General features: G+C 42.2%; 1 protein-coding gene across 1 annotated transcript in view; it reads left to right on the top strand.

Annotated features, from left to right (window-relative positions):
• The first annotated feature begins 642 nt into the window (after positions 1-642).
• The window catches only part of Slc35f4 (solute carrier family 35 member F4), a 235,836-nt gene continuing 222,211 nt past the window's right edge, over positions 643-14,267 (top strand). The window contains exon 1 of the mRNA XM_057786034.1: positions 643-874. Coding sequence (XP_057642017.1) covers positions 772-874 — 103 coding nt within the window. The 5' untranslated portion in view covers positions 643-771. The remainder of the gene's footprint in view (positions 875-14,267) is intronic.

Consider the following 14,267-nt stretch of genomic DNA (forward strand, 5'->3'; position numbering starts at 1 on the left):
TCAGGTGCATGGTCCTAGCCTTTGTTTTATTTATTGGAGGATAGAGAGTCCCGCGAGGACTAGAACTCTTAAAGTCTTTGTGTTCACCTGGATAATCACTCTGCACACCACCTGCTGGGGATTCATTTCTTTTCCAATTCGCAAAAAGAAAAAAAAAAGAATCTTTGGTTGTCTAGACAAGTTGCAAGGATTAATGCCCGTGAATGCTTTCATATCCTCAGATTCAAGGCGAAATGGGCAGCAGCGTGGAAGAAACGCGGGGTAGGGGCAGAAGTGCTGAACTACTGAGAGCATCTCTTGAATTACTACCCCCTAGTTCTGTTTGGGTCTCTGCTACCCACAGCTGTTCACCCTGAGCACCTGGTGACCATCCCTTCACTCAAGTGGCTTTGGGGGTGTCTACTTTCGGCCCTAGGGTTAATGGTGAAAGTCGGAGACCAGGTGGGGCGCCCACATGCGTCCCAGACCTAGGTGGGCGTCCGAGGTGAGGGGGCGCTCTTTGGGCAGCAGTGAGCTGGTGGCGGGCGGAGAGCTGCCAGACTGACAGAGAGGCCGGCCAGAGTGGGGGCCGTTTCGTTGCCGCCGTCGCTGCCGCCGCTGCTGTAATGCGAAGCCAGAGCTGCGCCGGGCGGTGGAGTCAGAGCTGGGGCGCGGGAGCACGAGCTGCAACATCAGCACCAGCGGCGGCGGCGGCAGCACCTGCAGCAGCACCCGGGCCCCGCGCTTTGATCTACGCCCCGCGGCGCCGGGAGCCGCCGCCCCGCGCTCTCTATGGATGTCAAGGCGGCCCCCAACGGGGTAGCCACTATCGAGGACCGGATCCTGCGGATTACTGGCTACTATGGCTATTACCCGGGTTACTCCAGCCAGAAAAGTAAGACGCCGGGAGGCCGTCCTGAACGAGATGAGGGTGGGAGGTGGGCGCTCGGGGGCGCGGGGGAGCGGTGCGGGAGGACGCACGGTGGGGACACCTGCAGCGGGGTTTGTGTTGTCACTATCACATTCCTGGCCTTTTGAGCCTTTGGGGCGAAAAGTATGTCCGCGTCCGCTGTCCTAGGTGCTGAACCTTGAGGCAGTCATGGAGTTTGTCTCAGTTGTGGGGGTGGAGGCGTGCAGAGGACAGGATGAGCGCTCCTGGTTGTCGTCGGTCAGCTCACTGGTGGCTGATTTACGCTGGAGGAGGCTAACATGGCTGTTCCACTAGCTGACCATCAGTCCTTGGGCTACTCACTTGGAAAGGCTTTACTGGGTGCTAGGGTTCTCTCACCTGGAGCTGGGGACAAAGGCAGTGGGGATATTAGTTGGTTGCAGCTGGACTGGCTGGGTGGGTCAGCTTGTTCACCATGGGCCATTGAGATGTTGCCAGCATGGAAACTGGTCATGATAAAATGTCCTTAGAAGGTTCTCCGTGCTGGGCAAAGAAAAGAACCTGCTTAGGTACCTGAATTGCGAGCTTGTAGCGAGAAATCATGCAAAAGGCGGGCAGAGTGGGATTGGGAAGTGAGACACAGCCACCCGCCCCTGCTGCACGTCGCGGCCACCACTGAGCTGTTGGATTCTAGTTTTATTCCGCCTAGGCTGAGATGCTCTTAGGCTTTGGAAGCAATTACACACACACACACACACACACACACACACACACACACACACCATGTTGTTGAGAACAGGAGTGACAGAAGCCAGTGAGGGGCTCTATGTTCCAAGTCTCTACATTCTATTTTCTTGACATATAAACCCACCACTATATCTGCTGGGGTTAGTTCTGCCAACCACCAAAGTGAAGCCTGTTTTTTGTTTGTTTGCTTGTCTGTTTGTTTGCTTATTTTTGTTTTCTGAACTGGGAGAGTAGTTTCACTTTCATTTCCATGCAGGTGGAATTTCAGTTTTTCTTTATCAAAGCATAAATTTTATCTGCCTAAAAAAAAGGAACTTAACTGATGTTTTTGCTATTATTTTTAACCAAATGCACTTTATATGCATTTCTGATTGATATTTTTTTCTCTGACAGTTTGGGATGCCATCAATATTACAGAGTTTGTGTGAAGCAGGGGACCCCCTCTAATCTTGACACATAGATGAAAAATCACTTCATTTCCCATGCAACTCTATACTGGGTTATGAGAGCATTGCCCTGTGGACCATCCTCATACAGATATTTTCCAGTTTAATATGTTATCTCCTCTCAGGAAAGGCCTGTCTACTTTGGATGTTTCTGTCTAGCTGTTTTTAGCAAAAGAGGCTTACATTATTCATTTCCATACAAAAGTAATTATATAGTGTTAGAATTTTCTGGAAGAAAAATAACATGCTGTGGAACATTCTTTAAAATCTTTTTACTACAATCTCACAATTTTGTAGCTTTTTTTCCCCTTTCCTATTGGCAAAGGGTGCTTTCTTTAACCCTAGACACGTGGACTGAAATCTTGACTAGATCTTGTAGAAATGACTTGAATGTCACCTTTGAATATTTAAATTAGAAACCAGGCATTTGGGTGGTCAAGAGCATGTAGAATTTGTCTCTAAAATTACAGAGTATTATAATTTCTGTGACAATGGTACTTTGGTTAATGAAGAGCAACCCAGAAAGAATACTGGGAAAGTGGCATTTCAGATAAGAATATGTTCATATTTTATTTTTGTACTTGCTCAAAGAGCTGCACATGTTTCATTTGCAAGACAATAACACAGCAAAAAAGGGAAGTGCATTGGCCAAGGCTGTAACTGGAAGCAAAATGTGGGGGGGGGGGGATAAAGATGCTTTGGGCATTGCTATTAGTTGTGGGCACTTGACTAAATTCAGGCTGCATTGTTTAATCAGTAACGATAGCAAATTTTTGAAGAACAGAGCGCTAAAGATAGTCAATTTAAATCTCAGAATATACACTCTTTCAGAGCAAGAGAGACATTGCCATTTTGTAGAGAGAGAGAGAGAGAGAGAGAGAGAGAGAGAGAGAGAGAGAGCTGGAAGAAGGCCAAGAAACCAAACACCATGAAATAATCCTGCCCTTAATGCAGTCTTCAACTAGTAAACAAACACATTGAACCAACCAGTACAATCTGGTCAATTGGTTTAGCTGCCACCAGGAGCAACAGCTTGGGGAAGTCTGGAGGCTTCTATTTAGAAACAAGCTCCAGCAAGGAGTATCAGATGTGTAAAGGTAAGGAGGCTTTTCCTGTTCTGACTCATCACATAGGTGATATTCAGGATGGGGTGCTCTCTAGAGATCCTTGCTGCTTGCCAAAAGGGACATAGATGGGGGCTCACTTTTGGAAAATATGTCAATATTATCCTTGTGATAATTTACCCTGTTTCTAAACTTGAATCCCATCCAGAACAAACTCTGATAGGGTAAAGAAATGAAGAAATGCAATCAAATATAAAGAAATTAAAATATTCTACGGGTCACTGATCCATCAAAAAATTCTGTTCAATTTATTGATCACTTTACTAAGCACACACACACACAAAAAAAAAAACAGGATAAATGCTAATCAAAGTACAGTGGGTAACCTTGAGTTATCTGTGATTGATTGGGTAGGAGGAATAGATTCTCTCCTTACTAATTGTTAACTGAGCAATTCCTACATACAAGGAATGGGTCTAAAAAACATATGAAAGTGTTTTCATGTTTAGAGTTTTAATTTCCATGGGGAGAGAACCAGAAAATAACCTTATTAATATGTTTTGTACATGTCAAGGTGATAGTGATTTTTAAAAGGGCTGAAATGGGGGTCGGCAGAACTTTTGGGATGTTAAATAGGAACAATTAAGCAGGGATGTGGGAAATGTGGAGGAGTCAACCATGTGAACATCAGGAGGGAGACATTCCAGGCAGTGGGGCCAACCAGTCATATGTACCTGTTTGGCATGGCAGAGAAACAATAAGTGGGTCTTGCATGGTGGACGTGCAGTGAGTTACTGGAAGAGTATCCTGGAGATAAAGAGAGTCAGATGAAATAGAACCTTATAGGCCCTTGATAGTTGTTTGGGTTGTTCTTTGAATGGCATGGGGAACCTTGCTTGGGTGCTGAAAATGGAATGAGATAATTTGGCTTGCTTTTCGAAAGGATCAATTACATCAATTAGTACATTATTTTGGTAACCTAGGTGAGAGATGACGGGGGCCTGAGTGAAATCCCTGGAGGTGGTGGCAAGTGTTCAGACTCAGAGCCAATAAGATCTCCTGGTGAACTATTTCTGGTATTGATAAGAAAGAGAAAAATAAAACTTATGGTTTGGGGTTTGACTAAGCTTGAACTGTCATGAGCAGTCGTGTGGAAGGCATCATGATGGATAATGTTTCAGATATTCTAGATATGCTGGAGAGGTGGATAAGTTCATAGTTTCAAAAGTCTGGTTGGAGATGCATTGGGGTTGTCCAGCATTTGACTGTGTTTTTTCCTTTTTTAAGTCTGAGACTGGGTGAGATCTCCCAGGAGTGTTTGTAGAGCAGAGATGAGGTACAAGGACTGAACCTGGGAGCCCTCTGGCATTAGGAGGTCAGGAGGAAAAATAAAAACCATTAAAGGAGGCCAAGACCACCTTCCAGGGAAGGTAGGAGGAGACTTCTGAAATGCAATGCAGTGGAAACCAATGTTTCGGAAGGAACAGGAATGTCAAGTATAATGAAGCCGACAACTGACTGCACTCGGCAATGAAGGGCCATAGAGACTTAATGAAGCTATCGGCATGTGTCGATCACGTGCACTAGAATGCATATAAGAATGGCTTAGAGGGAAAAATTGGGAACTGTAAATATAGATTCTTCAAGACTTTTGTTCAAAAGGAAGAGAAGAAATGAAGGCAGTTGGGTCAAGAAGGATTTAAAGTAACTGGACAGTGGTGGTGCATGCCTTTAATTCCAGCACTCGGGAGGCAGAAGCAGGTGGATCTCTGTGAGTGCAAGGCCAGCCTGGTCTACAAGAGCTAGTTATAGGACAGCCAGGGCTGTTACACAGAGAAACCCTGTCTCAAAAACCCAAAAATAAATAAATAGACAGACAGACAGACAGACAGATAGATAGATATATATATAGATAGATTTAAAATTAATAGGACATTTACATGGAATCAATAGATAAAAGTTAGTGATGTCAGCAAGACAGAATATAGAAATGGCATTATTTTAAGAGGAATGTGGAGAGAGCAAAGATGTGAATTACGCTCTAGAAGATGGATCGCCGAAATGGTGGTTGTCTTTTGAACTTCTCTTCTGAGTGTTTCAGTGTTCTCCAGACTGCAAGAAAAACCATCACCTGAATGTGGATGTGAAAGAGGTAATAGAGGTTGTCAGGGAGAAAAAGCATGAACTGGTAAAGCAAACAGACAAGTAGATGAACCATGCAAGCTTAGGGGGTCACCAGATATTTCAAATTTCTGGTCATAGATTTAAACTGAGACTAGTCAATAGATTGTCTTTTTTCTTACACAACAAAGGCATGGAACAAGTGAAGAGGATTTAAACTGAGTTGGAGAAGGTTATCCATGCATTTAATAACAATAACATGGCAAATGAATTGTATCTAAGGAGACGGAATATGACTGAATGTGGAGCTTAAAGCTGGCAGAAGCAGAGAGGACAGAAGATAAAGACAGGGGCAGTTGGTGAAAACATGAGGGGTTGAAGGTCTCAACATCATGAGAAACTGGTAGAATAAAGTGAGGAGTTATGTGGTTAGAGGGAGGGCTGAAATGTAGGGTTAAATGAGACATGGGGCATTTCTCTGTTGACATAAAGCTCCTTGTTTGTCAGAGAAGTCTGGAATCACTGTCTGGAATCTCACCATAGCTCTGCTGTAGGTCAGCCTTGGCTATCCAGGGTCTAGGAGCCCTTCTCGAAGGATCCATCAGGAACTTTGAAAAACCCTCCTACCTACCACTGAGTGCAGACAGTCAGTAGTCTTTCTTTGACCCATGCTTTTGTTCTTGTCTTGTTTTCCTGTGTAGACTGTTTGATATTGAGTTCTATAGTGATATTCTATTAGCAACTGAAGGCTTGTAGTAAGCCCTTCACCCTTGCTCTAGGCCAGGTCTGACCATACTCTATCTTGTAACATGAGCAGGGGCCTGCCTGTTGTTTGAGTTTTTGTTCCCCCCCACAACTGTTTAGCCCCAAAGAAAATCACACATAGGTCTCTATAAGTTATAAAGCTGATTGGCCCAATAGCTCTAGCCTCTCACTGGCTAACTCTCACATCTTGATTAACCCATTTTTCTGATCTACGTTAGCCATGTGGCTCAGTATCTTTTTCAGTGAGGCAGATCACATCCTGCTGCTTCGGTGGTCTGGGCAGGAGTGGGAGTAATCAACTTCCTCCTTCCCAGAAATCTCCTGTTCTCATTACATCATTTCTACTTCCTGTCTGGTTTTCCCACCTATATTTCCTGCCTGGCCAATCAGCGTTTATTTATAACATGATTGACAGAATACAGACAATTCTCCTGCACTATCCAAAGAAGAACTCTTCTCACTTCTAGGAGAGAAGAATTTAAATATGTTTGCCATCAAGAAATGATAAATTTTAGCCGGGCGGTGGTGGCACACGCCTTTAATCCCAGCACTTGGGAGGCAGAGGCAGGCGGATCTCTGTGAGTTCGAGACCAGCCTGGTCTACAGAGCTAGTTCCAGGACAGGCTCCAAAACCACAGAGAAACCCTGTCTCGAAAAAACAAACAAACAAAAAAAAAACAAAAACAAAAAAAAACAAAAAAGAAATGATAAATTTTAAGGTGACACATCAATATTATCTGATGTGATCACTACCTGATGTATACACAAAACATTAAAATATACCATTGTGCCTCAGAAATACATATCATATATGTCAATCAAAATAGACACTTGGTTCTCTGAGTGTGCCAGTGACTGCTTCAATTCAGCAATTTCCAAGGTCCTGCTTACTTTCTGCTTTATCCAGTTGAGCTCACTCAACCTCAGGCTTCTCCATATCTTATGCAAATATACTCTTAGGCCCCTCTATTTTCTACATCCAAGCTCATATTCCAAACTTCCTAGTAGCACACCTACCAGAATGTCCTCCAGACACATCACATACAGAAACAAGTCATCATTCTGCCTTTTTCCTTCTTGTTATGTCTGTTGGCTTCCGATATCTGTATAGAACCAATCACCCACACTACAGTTCTGGAGTTCTTTCCCATGTCTGTTCTTTCCATTTGTAGTTAATAAGCCCTGTCTGTTCTACTCCAGTCATGTTTTCTGTCCCTCCTGCCTCTGCATGGCTGTGTCCATCATTTTTTTTTCCCAGTCTCAAACCCTTCTAGCACAGTATGCCTACTTAACATTTCTTTCTAAAAACGTCTGTGCATCCAACTTCCCTAATTGAATACCTGGAATAGTCTTTCATTTTCTGGGAAATAAAATCCAAAGTCTTTAGGATGTCACGATTCAAGCCCAGCTTATGAATTCTATTTTAGTACACACATTCTTCTTCATCCAAAGTGCCAAATAATGCATGCTTGCTGCAGAAGATCTGGAAGGCACAGAAACAAAGAGAGATTAGGAGAAAATTATTCATAATTCTCCAGCCAGAGGTGATTAGTGCCAACACTTTAGTGTCCGTCCTTTCGATTTTTAGAACTTCACACGTACATGTTTTTATTTTATACCAAACATTTTTTCCTATTTGTCTATATCAATAACTTGATTTTAATTTATCTACCCTTTCTCATCTATGCAAGCATCTTAACCTACTTAACTAATCACTGGCATGTGCTTTTGGGCCTAATTTTTCTTCTCTCATATCCCATTTGGTCTTTACGCACCCTGCTCTGAGTCCCATCAAAAACTAGATAGCTGTTTTAATGACACTATTGCCTACAAGTGTTTTTTCTTTCTCTGAGCCTTATTAAGCACTGGCCCTGAAGCACTCCTCCCAGACCCAAGTGCCCCTCTAGCAGGGAAAGCTCCTATTTATCTGCAAAGTCTCTGTTTTAAATGCTGTCTTGAGGAACAGTCTTCTGGCCCCAGGCTGGGTTCATCCTCCCTCTGGGTTCCCAGTGTTCTGGACTCACATCTTCTCTGGCACTTAGTCAGCTGTCAGCTGTAGGCTTTGCATGAGACTGTCCAGTTCTCAGGGTCTGGAAAGGACAGGAACCTTCTTTTATTTCAGCTTGGGCAAGTTGCTCAACTCTGTCAAGTTTTGATGCTAGTGAATGAATGATTTCAGCTTCCTTTGAAAAAATTACCTTTAAAAAGAAGGCAGGGTGGTGGTACTGGGAGGACAAGAAATGACTCACCAGTGACTGAGTCAAGAGGAATGCTGCAAACAGCAGTCAGTGATCAGCTAACCTCATGACTGAAGCTTGCGAACTCCTGAGTCCTTATGGCTGCCTTAAGGTTTTCTGTTTTAGAGTGAAGAAATAAAAGGTAATTGCTAAAAATACAGAAGACTGTACATTTATGAAAATCACAAGAAGGAAAATGGAGTTCCCTCCTCTTTAGAAATGGTCCTATTGATCCTTGGGACACAATATTAAGGTGTCTCCCAAGCGCTTCCTCCACGGTGAGTTATGCAATTGCATCTCACTAGTGAAATAATCGCAATAGATATTTATTCCTGTTTATATTTAGTGTATATCCTGGCGACGAGTTTTGTGCTTCTTTATATATGAGGGGTGAGTCTTGTAAGCAGTTACAAATAAGTGCCACTGACATGCATCACTGACCAGAATTTTTGCTGTGATGTTGTAGTATGGTGTTCTGGTTTATTATAGTGTGTATTTGTATTGAAAACACAAAGGTATAATAAGCTAGACAAATACATTGTGGTTATTTGATTAAAAATGCCCCCAAAGGCTCATAGGAAGTAGCACTATTAGGAGGTATGGCCTTGTTAGAGTGGGTGTGACTTTGTTGGAAGAAGTGTGTCACTAGGGGGCGGGCTTTGAGGTCTCAAACACTCATGCCAGATATAGTGTGACACTCCTGCTGCCTGCTGATCATGATGTAGAATGCTCATCTCCTTCTTCAGCACCATGTCTGCCTGCATGCCACCATGCTTCCCTCTATGATGATAATGGACTAAACCTGTGAACTGTAAGCCAGCCCCAATTAAATGGTTTCTTTTATAGGAGTTACCACAGTCATGGTACCTCTTCACAGCAATAAAACCTTAAGACCCACATTATACAATGCCACTGCTATTTACCCATATTAGGTTTAGCATTACACTCCAAGACATATGTTGGTTGCCTATTCTATGACCCTTTGAATACCGAGAGCTAACCCGAAGGCCATAAACTTTGGCAACAGGAAAACACAGAATGGCATGCCTGGATAATCAGCCACATGGCAGCCTTTTAAATTTGTGTGCAAAGATTAATTTATCAGGACAACCACTTTATTTCTGTAAAAAGAGGTGATAAGATCTGTTTCACAGTCTATTGTTTTTGGCTTCTGATGAGAGTGATAAAAATGAACTCAGGGAAGACAGGGTTTGGTTCATTGTCCTTCAGTGAGAGAAGCCAGGACAGGAACTCAAGCAGAAACCTGGAGGCAGGGGCTGAAGCGGGCACCACAGAGGAGTGCCGCTCACTGGCTTGCCTCCCTGATGTTTCCCAGGACAACCTGCCCAGGTACGGTATTGCCCACAGTAAATAGCCCCACAGGCATGTCCACAGATGAATATGATGGAGCAGCTCCTCAGCTGAGGGTCTTTCTCCCCAAGTGTGTCAAGTTGACCGCCAATATTAGCTACCACACAAGTGGTTGAGAGGACTATATAAATAAGCCATAGAAAATAGCTGGTTATTAATGCCCAATTCAGGATATGAAAGTTGCTAAGATTTTGGAGGAAATTAAGTGAACAGATACATAGTTCCAAAGGAACTCATTTTTTCCTTAAGTAAATTATTTGTTTCTTTTTATTCACAGAGCATTTTGCAAGATTATTGCAAAAATGTATGTTACTGAACAGTTAAAGGCAATTTGCTAATTATGATATTCACAATGCCTGTTTGTGGGCATTGCCTTCCCCTCCATTTATTTGTGGTTGACCCAATGCTGTAACCAAAACATTCCTACATGGACTGTACGAAGACATATTTTATTTTAAATGTACTTAAATTCATCTGCCACAAATGTTTGCATCATAGACTAATCCAAAAGAAAGGGGAGCAAATCCAGAATTGACAAGAAATAGCATGAGTCTGCATGTCTGGAGATGCAGGAACTCAGGCACCAAAGTGGCAAAAGGGGCTGGAGAGAGAAGGGAGAGAAGAGTGGACTCCCAGAGACTGTATGCCCAGAATGCGTGCGGTGCAGGTTGCATAAGAGGCAATGGAGGAAGTGATGGGTAAGGCAAACTTAGTAATGGTCTATGGAAAGTAGCATTGTTCTTCTCTGTGGACTGTTAAGGGGAAGTGCTTTCTAGATGCTGTTTATACAGCAGTAAATATAATGAACGGGCTGTGTCATGCTGTGGCTAAAATATATCATTGCAGTCCCTAGAGTTATAGTTTTTTAAGTTAAAAATATTTAATTACTTCTAAAAATAGAGGAATATAAAGAAGAAGAAAAATGATCTTTCTTTCTTAACATAACTATTCTTTCCAGTCTTCTTAAAAACATATAAGGCTTCATGTCTTGATCTTTGAACAAAGAGAAACTATAGCGTTACCATCGTAGCCAAAATTCTAACTCTCTCTCTCTCTCTCTCTATCTCCCTACTTTATAAAAATATTTTTTTTGCCATAAAAGCATTTATTAAAAGGGGAGAAAGGGGGGAGGGAGAGAGAGAGAGAGAGAGAGAGAGAGAGAGAGAGAGAGGAAAAGAGCCAGAGAGAGAGAGGGAAAGCTATAAAAATACTTTTTGATTATGATTTACTTAACTGCTTTGAGAGGCCAAAATTGAATTCTTTCAGAGCTCTCGGCTTACAGAATTTGTACAAACTGATTCTCAGTCATTTGAAACTAAATACAATGGAAAGACCTGGAGTGTTAGTAATGGCTTGTTTGATTTGGAAGCTGTTGAAGGGTCCTGTGGTCTCTGTGGGTTTGAAGCATAAGAATAAACTGCTATAAGTGGGAATCAAGCAGTATCCTGTGATTGGGAAAGCAGGAAGCCCTCCTTCTTTTCTGGTAGGTGTTCTTCATCTTTTCTCTGCAGCAGGCTGGTTTCTCTGTTTCCTTGCCCAAATGGTCAAAAATAGCCACTGCCACCAGTTTTAGTGTTTACATGTCCTCTATTCAAGAGCACAGACAGATTGAGCAAGAATCTCTTACTTCTAAATCCAGATTCTTGGGAAAAGCCACTCTTTGTTCCAATTTATGGCACATGGCATACTCTAGATGCTACTGATTGTGTTAGGGCAGACTTACCGCATCCTGTTTACCAGACTGGCCTGAAATATTGATGGTGGAAGCAGAAGAGTTTTTAGGGAAAAGGATCGGTTGGCCAGAAAGTCATTTTGAAAGCAATTTGTTTTCACAGAGCTTTGCATACAATTGGTTTTTTTTTTTTTATCAAATTGTAGACTTTAATACACATTTAATCTAGAACTGATAGATAGCACAATCAGTTTTTGCTGTGTAGGCCCAAGGCCCTGAGTTTGATCTACAGAACCCATGTAAGACAAATATGTATGTGCTTGTAATTCCAAGTTTTGGGAAGTATATACAAGCAGATGCCTAGGGCTCACTGCCTAGGCTAATGGATGAGTCCCAAGTCAAAGAGAGACATTGTCTCATAAAACAAGGGGACAGAACCTCAGGAATAGCCCCTGCTGTTAATCTCTAGTCTTCACATACAGACACTGTATGAGAGACCCTTCTTCCCAAGTTTTCATCTGTTCTTCTGGTCCTGATAGTCTTTTAACATGGATCTATGTCATGTTTAGTGAAGTGGTAGACACTGTTCAATCTTACAAACTTGAAAATTTTGGGTGTCTGCTGAGGGTGAAGTTTCTAGACCACTTGCAAATGGCACTGCAGATTGTTTATGAAGCCTTATGGAGGGTCACTGATTAAATCAAATTTGGAAGACATATTTCTTTTTCTAGGTCAGAGAGGGCGACATGCCAGTGCCTTCATACTCAGCGTACTGTAATCAAGAATGACCTTTAACACTGTATATTTTAAACAGGGATTGAAAATTGCAGTCTTCTGTAGCCTGGGGTTTGCTATTTTTAGACTTGGGCTAGAGCCAAGATGGCCCTAGTGAGGTGTCAATAATGTTTTCTCGGTCCTGAAAACTGGACATAGAAAATAAGATTGTTTTTGCCTTAGGAAAGATGACATTCCTAAGGCTGTGGGAGGATGAAAGTTTTTCTGCAGCCACCTCACCATGCTCCACACCAAAGGGTGACTGTCTTGAGCTTTTGCTTTTGCCTGTGTTTAATTGCAGGCATTTAAGAGGTAAGATTCAGACCCAAGTGAGTTCAAAGATTATTTGTAACACCATCATCCCTGCTTGGAATCAGGGTGGTAGGTTCTACAAAAGTGGCATGCACACCTGAAATTATGCCATTAGAATTGCCAGAGTCTTTTTCGAACATAAATACTTAGAAATTGAGAACGTTTTCATTTTCAATTTTACCTTACAACTGCAAACACATGAAGTGAATTGCTTGGTTTGATCTTTCTGATCCACGTCAAATTAGTAGCCACAGTGATTTAGAATAATGCTGGTGGGTTTCTGTGTAGCCCAAGGTGACCTTGAACTTGCGGTCATGCTTCCACCTTCTAAGTGAAGCTACGGCTTGGCACCATCATCGTACTCACCCCATGGCCAACTTTCCAGAGCTTCTCTTGGTTCTTCCCATTCCTTTGGTTAAGGTCTTCAGAGGTGTGGGCGCTTGAGTGAGAAGGTCCCTCACGGGGTCAGTTATTAGAACACTTGGTCCCCAGTTGGTCACTGGGTTTGAGGTGGTTTAAGTTTGTCACTGGAGGTTGGCGTTGAGCACTTAAAGCCCCTTATCTCTCCCTCTTTGCTCTCTACTCCCTGCTTGGTTTTGAAGCTACAGCCCTCAACTTTCTTCAGTGGCCTTGCTTGCTGCCATGCCTCCTGCATTAATAGAATCTTATTCTTCTGGAACCATAGTCAAAAAACACTCTTTCCTCCATAAGTTGCTTTGATTATTATTTTTTTAATAACAGCAACAGAAAGGTAACAAATATGAATGGTTTTGGAAGTTCTTCAGAAAACTGTAAAATTCTGGACTCAGACCACAGTGGGTCTCTGCTCCTCTCCACTTTAAGCTCCATCATCTTGGCACAGGCTCCAGAACCTCCATGCCTTCAGACTGACAAGTACTTTCTTCTCTCTTCCTGGACTGCTACCTGGTGGCCTCCTCCCCACTTATCAGGCCTTTACTAAGTGGCATCCCCTCAGAGGGGGCTTTTCAGCCCTGCACTCTATCACCTCATGTTCTCTGCCTTTAGAACACTTACTGCAGCCTGCATTACAGCTCGTGTTCATTTTTGTGACTGTTTAATGTGTTCCCTGCCTGCTAGACTCTTAGTTCCCTCAGGGTAAGGATGGGTCCATTTGTTCAGCATTGTGCTGCTAACACAAAGAACAGTACATGTGTACTTTAGAAATCATGTTGAATGGTTGAGCCTTATTAAAAACTTCAAGTAGACTCAAACAACCTTTGTGTTTGGAATATCTGAGGTGTACAAGGAAGTTATGACTGTCGCACGGAGTGTTCTCATGTTCCCCTCACTCCGCTTTGCCCACTGTTAGCACTGCACCACCATATTACACATGTCAAAGCTATAAACCCAATATCGCTACTTTGAAATTAATTAAATTCTAGACCGTATTTGGCTTTCACTAGTTTATTTTTTATTCATCTTCTCTTCCTTTCTGGGTTTTAAACTCTGGGCACCCCACTGCATTTATTTGTTCTGTGTCTCAAGAGCATCGCATGTGGAATGAAATTTCAACTTTAAAGAAATTTGCTGGATATTTTATGGCGTGGATAAGGTTAGATTCTAAAATTTGGCTACTAGTTTTCAAAATAATGTAGGATTAAAGTCATATTAGAAATGATCCATGTTATGACATGATGTAGCATCTTAGGGACTTTTCCACAAAATGGAACAGTGGATTTTTTTTTTTAACATTTCAACTGTTTAATATTTGGAGGGACAAAGACATAGTTGAAAATATAAATAAAACTATGAATTAATAATTCACTCCAAATGCATAGATATATGTATGCCAATTTTTATTCAGTTTATTTTATCATGTGGGAATTTTACTTCTTTAAACAGACTATTAAAATATAATTCCATTGAATT

This window comes from Chionomys nivalis, chromosome 12, assembly GCF_950005125.1.
Source record: "Chionomys nivalis chromosome 12, mChiNiv1.1, whole genome shotgun sequence".
Classification (NCBI taxonomy): domain Eukaryota; kingdom Metazoa; phylum Chordata; class Mammalia; order Rodentia; family Cricetidae; genus Chionomys; species Chionomys nivalis.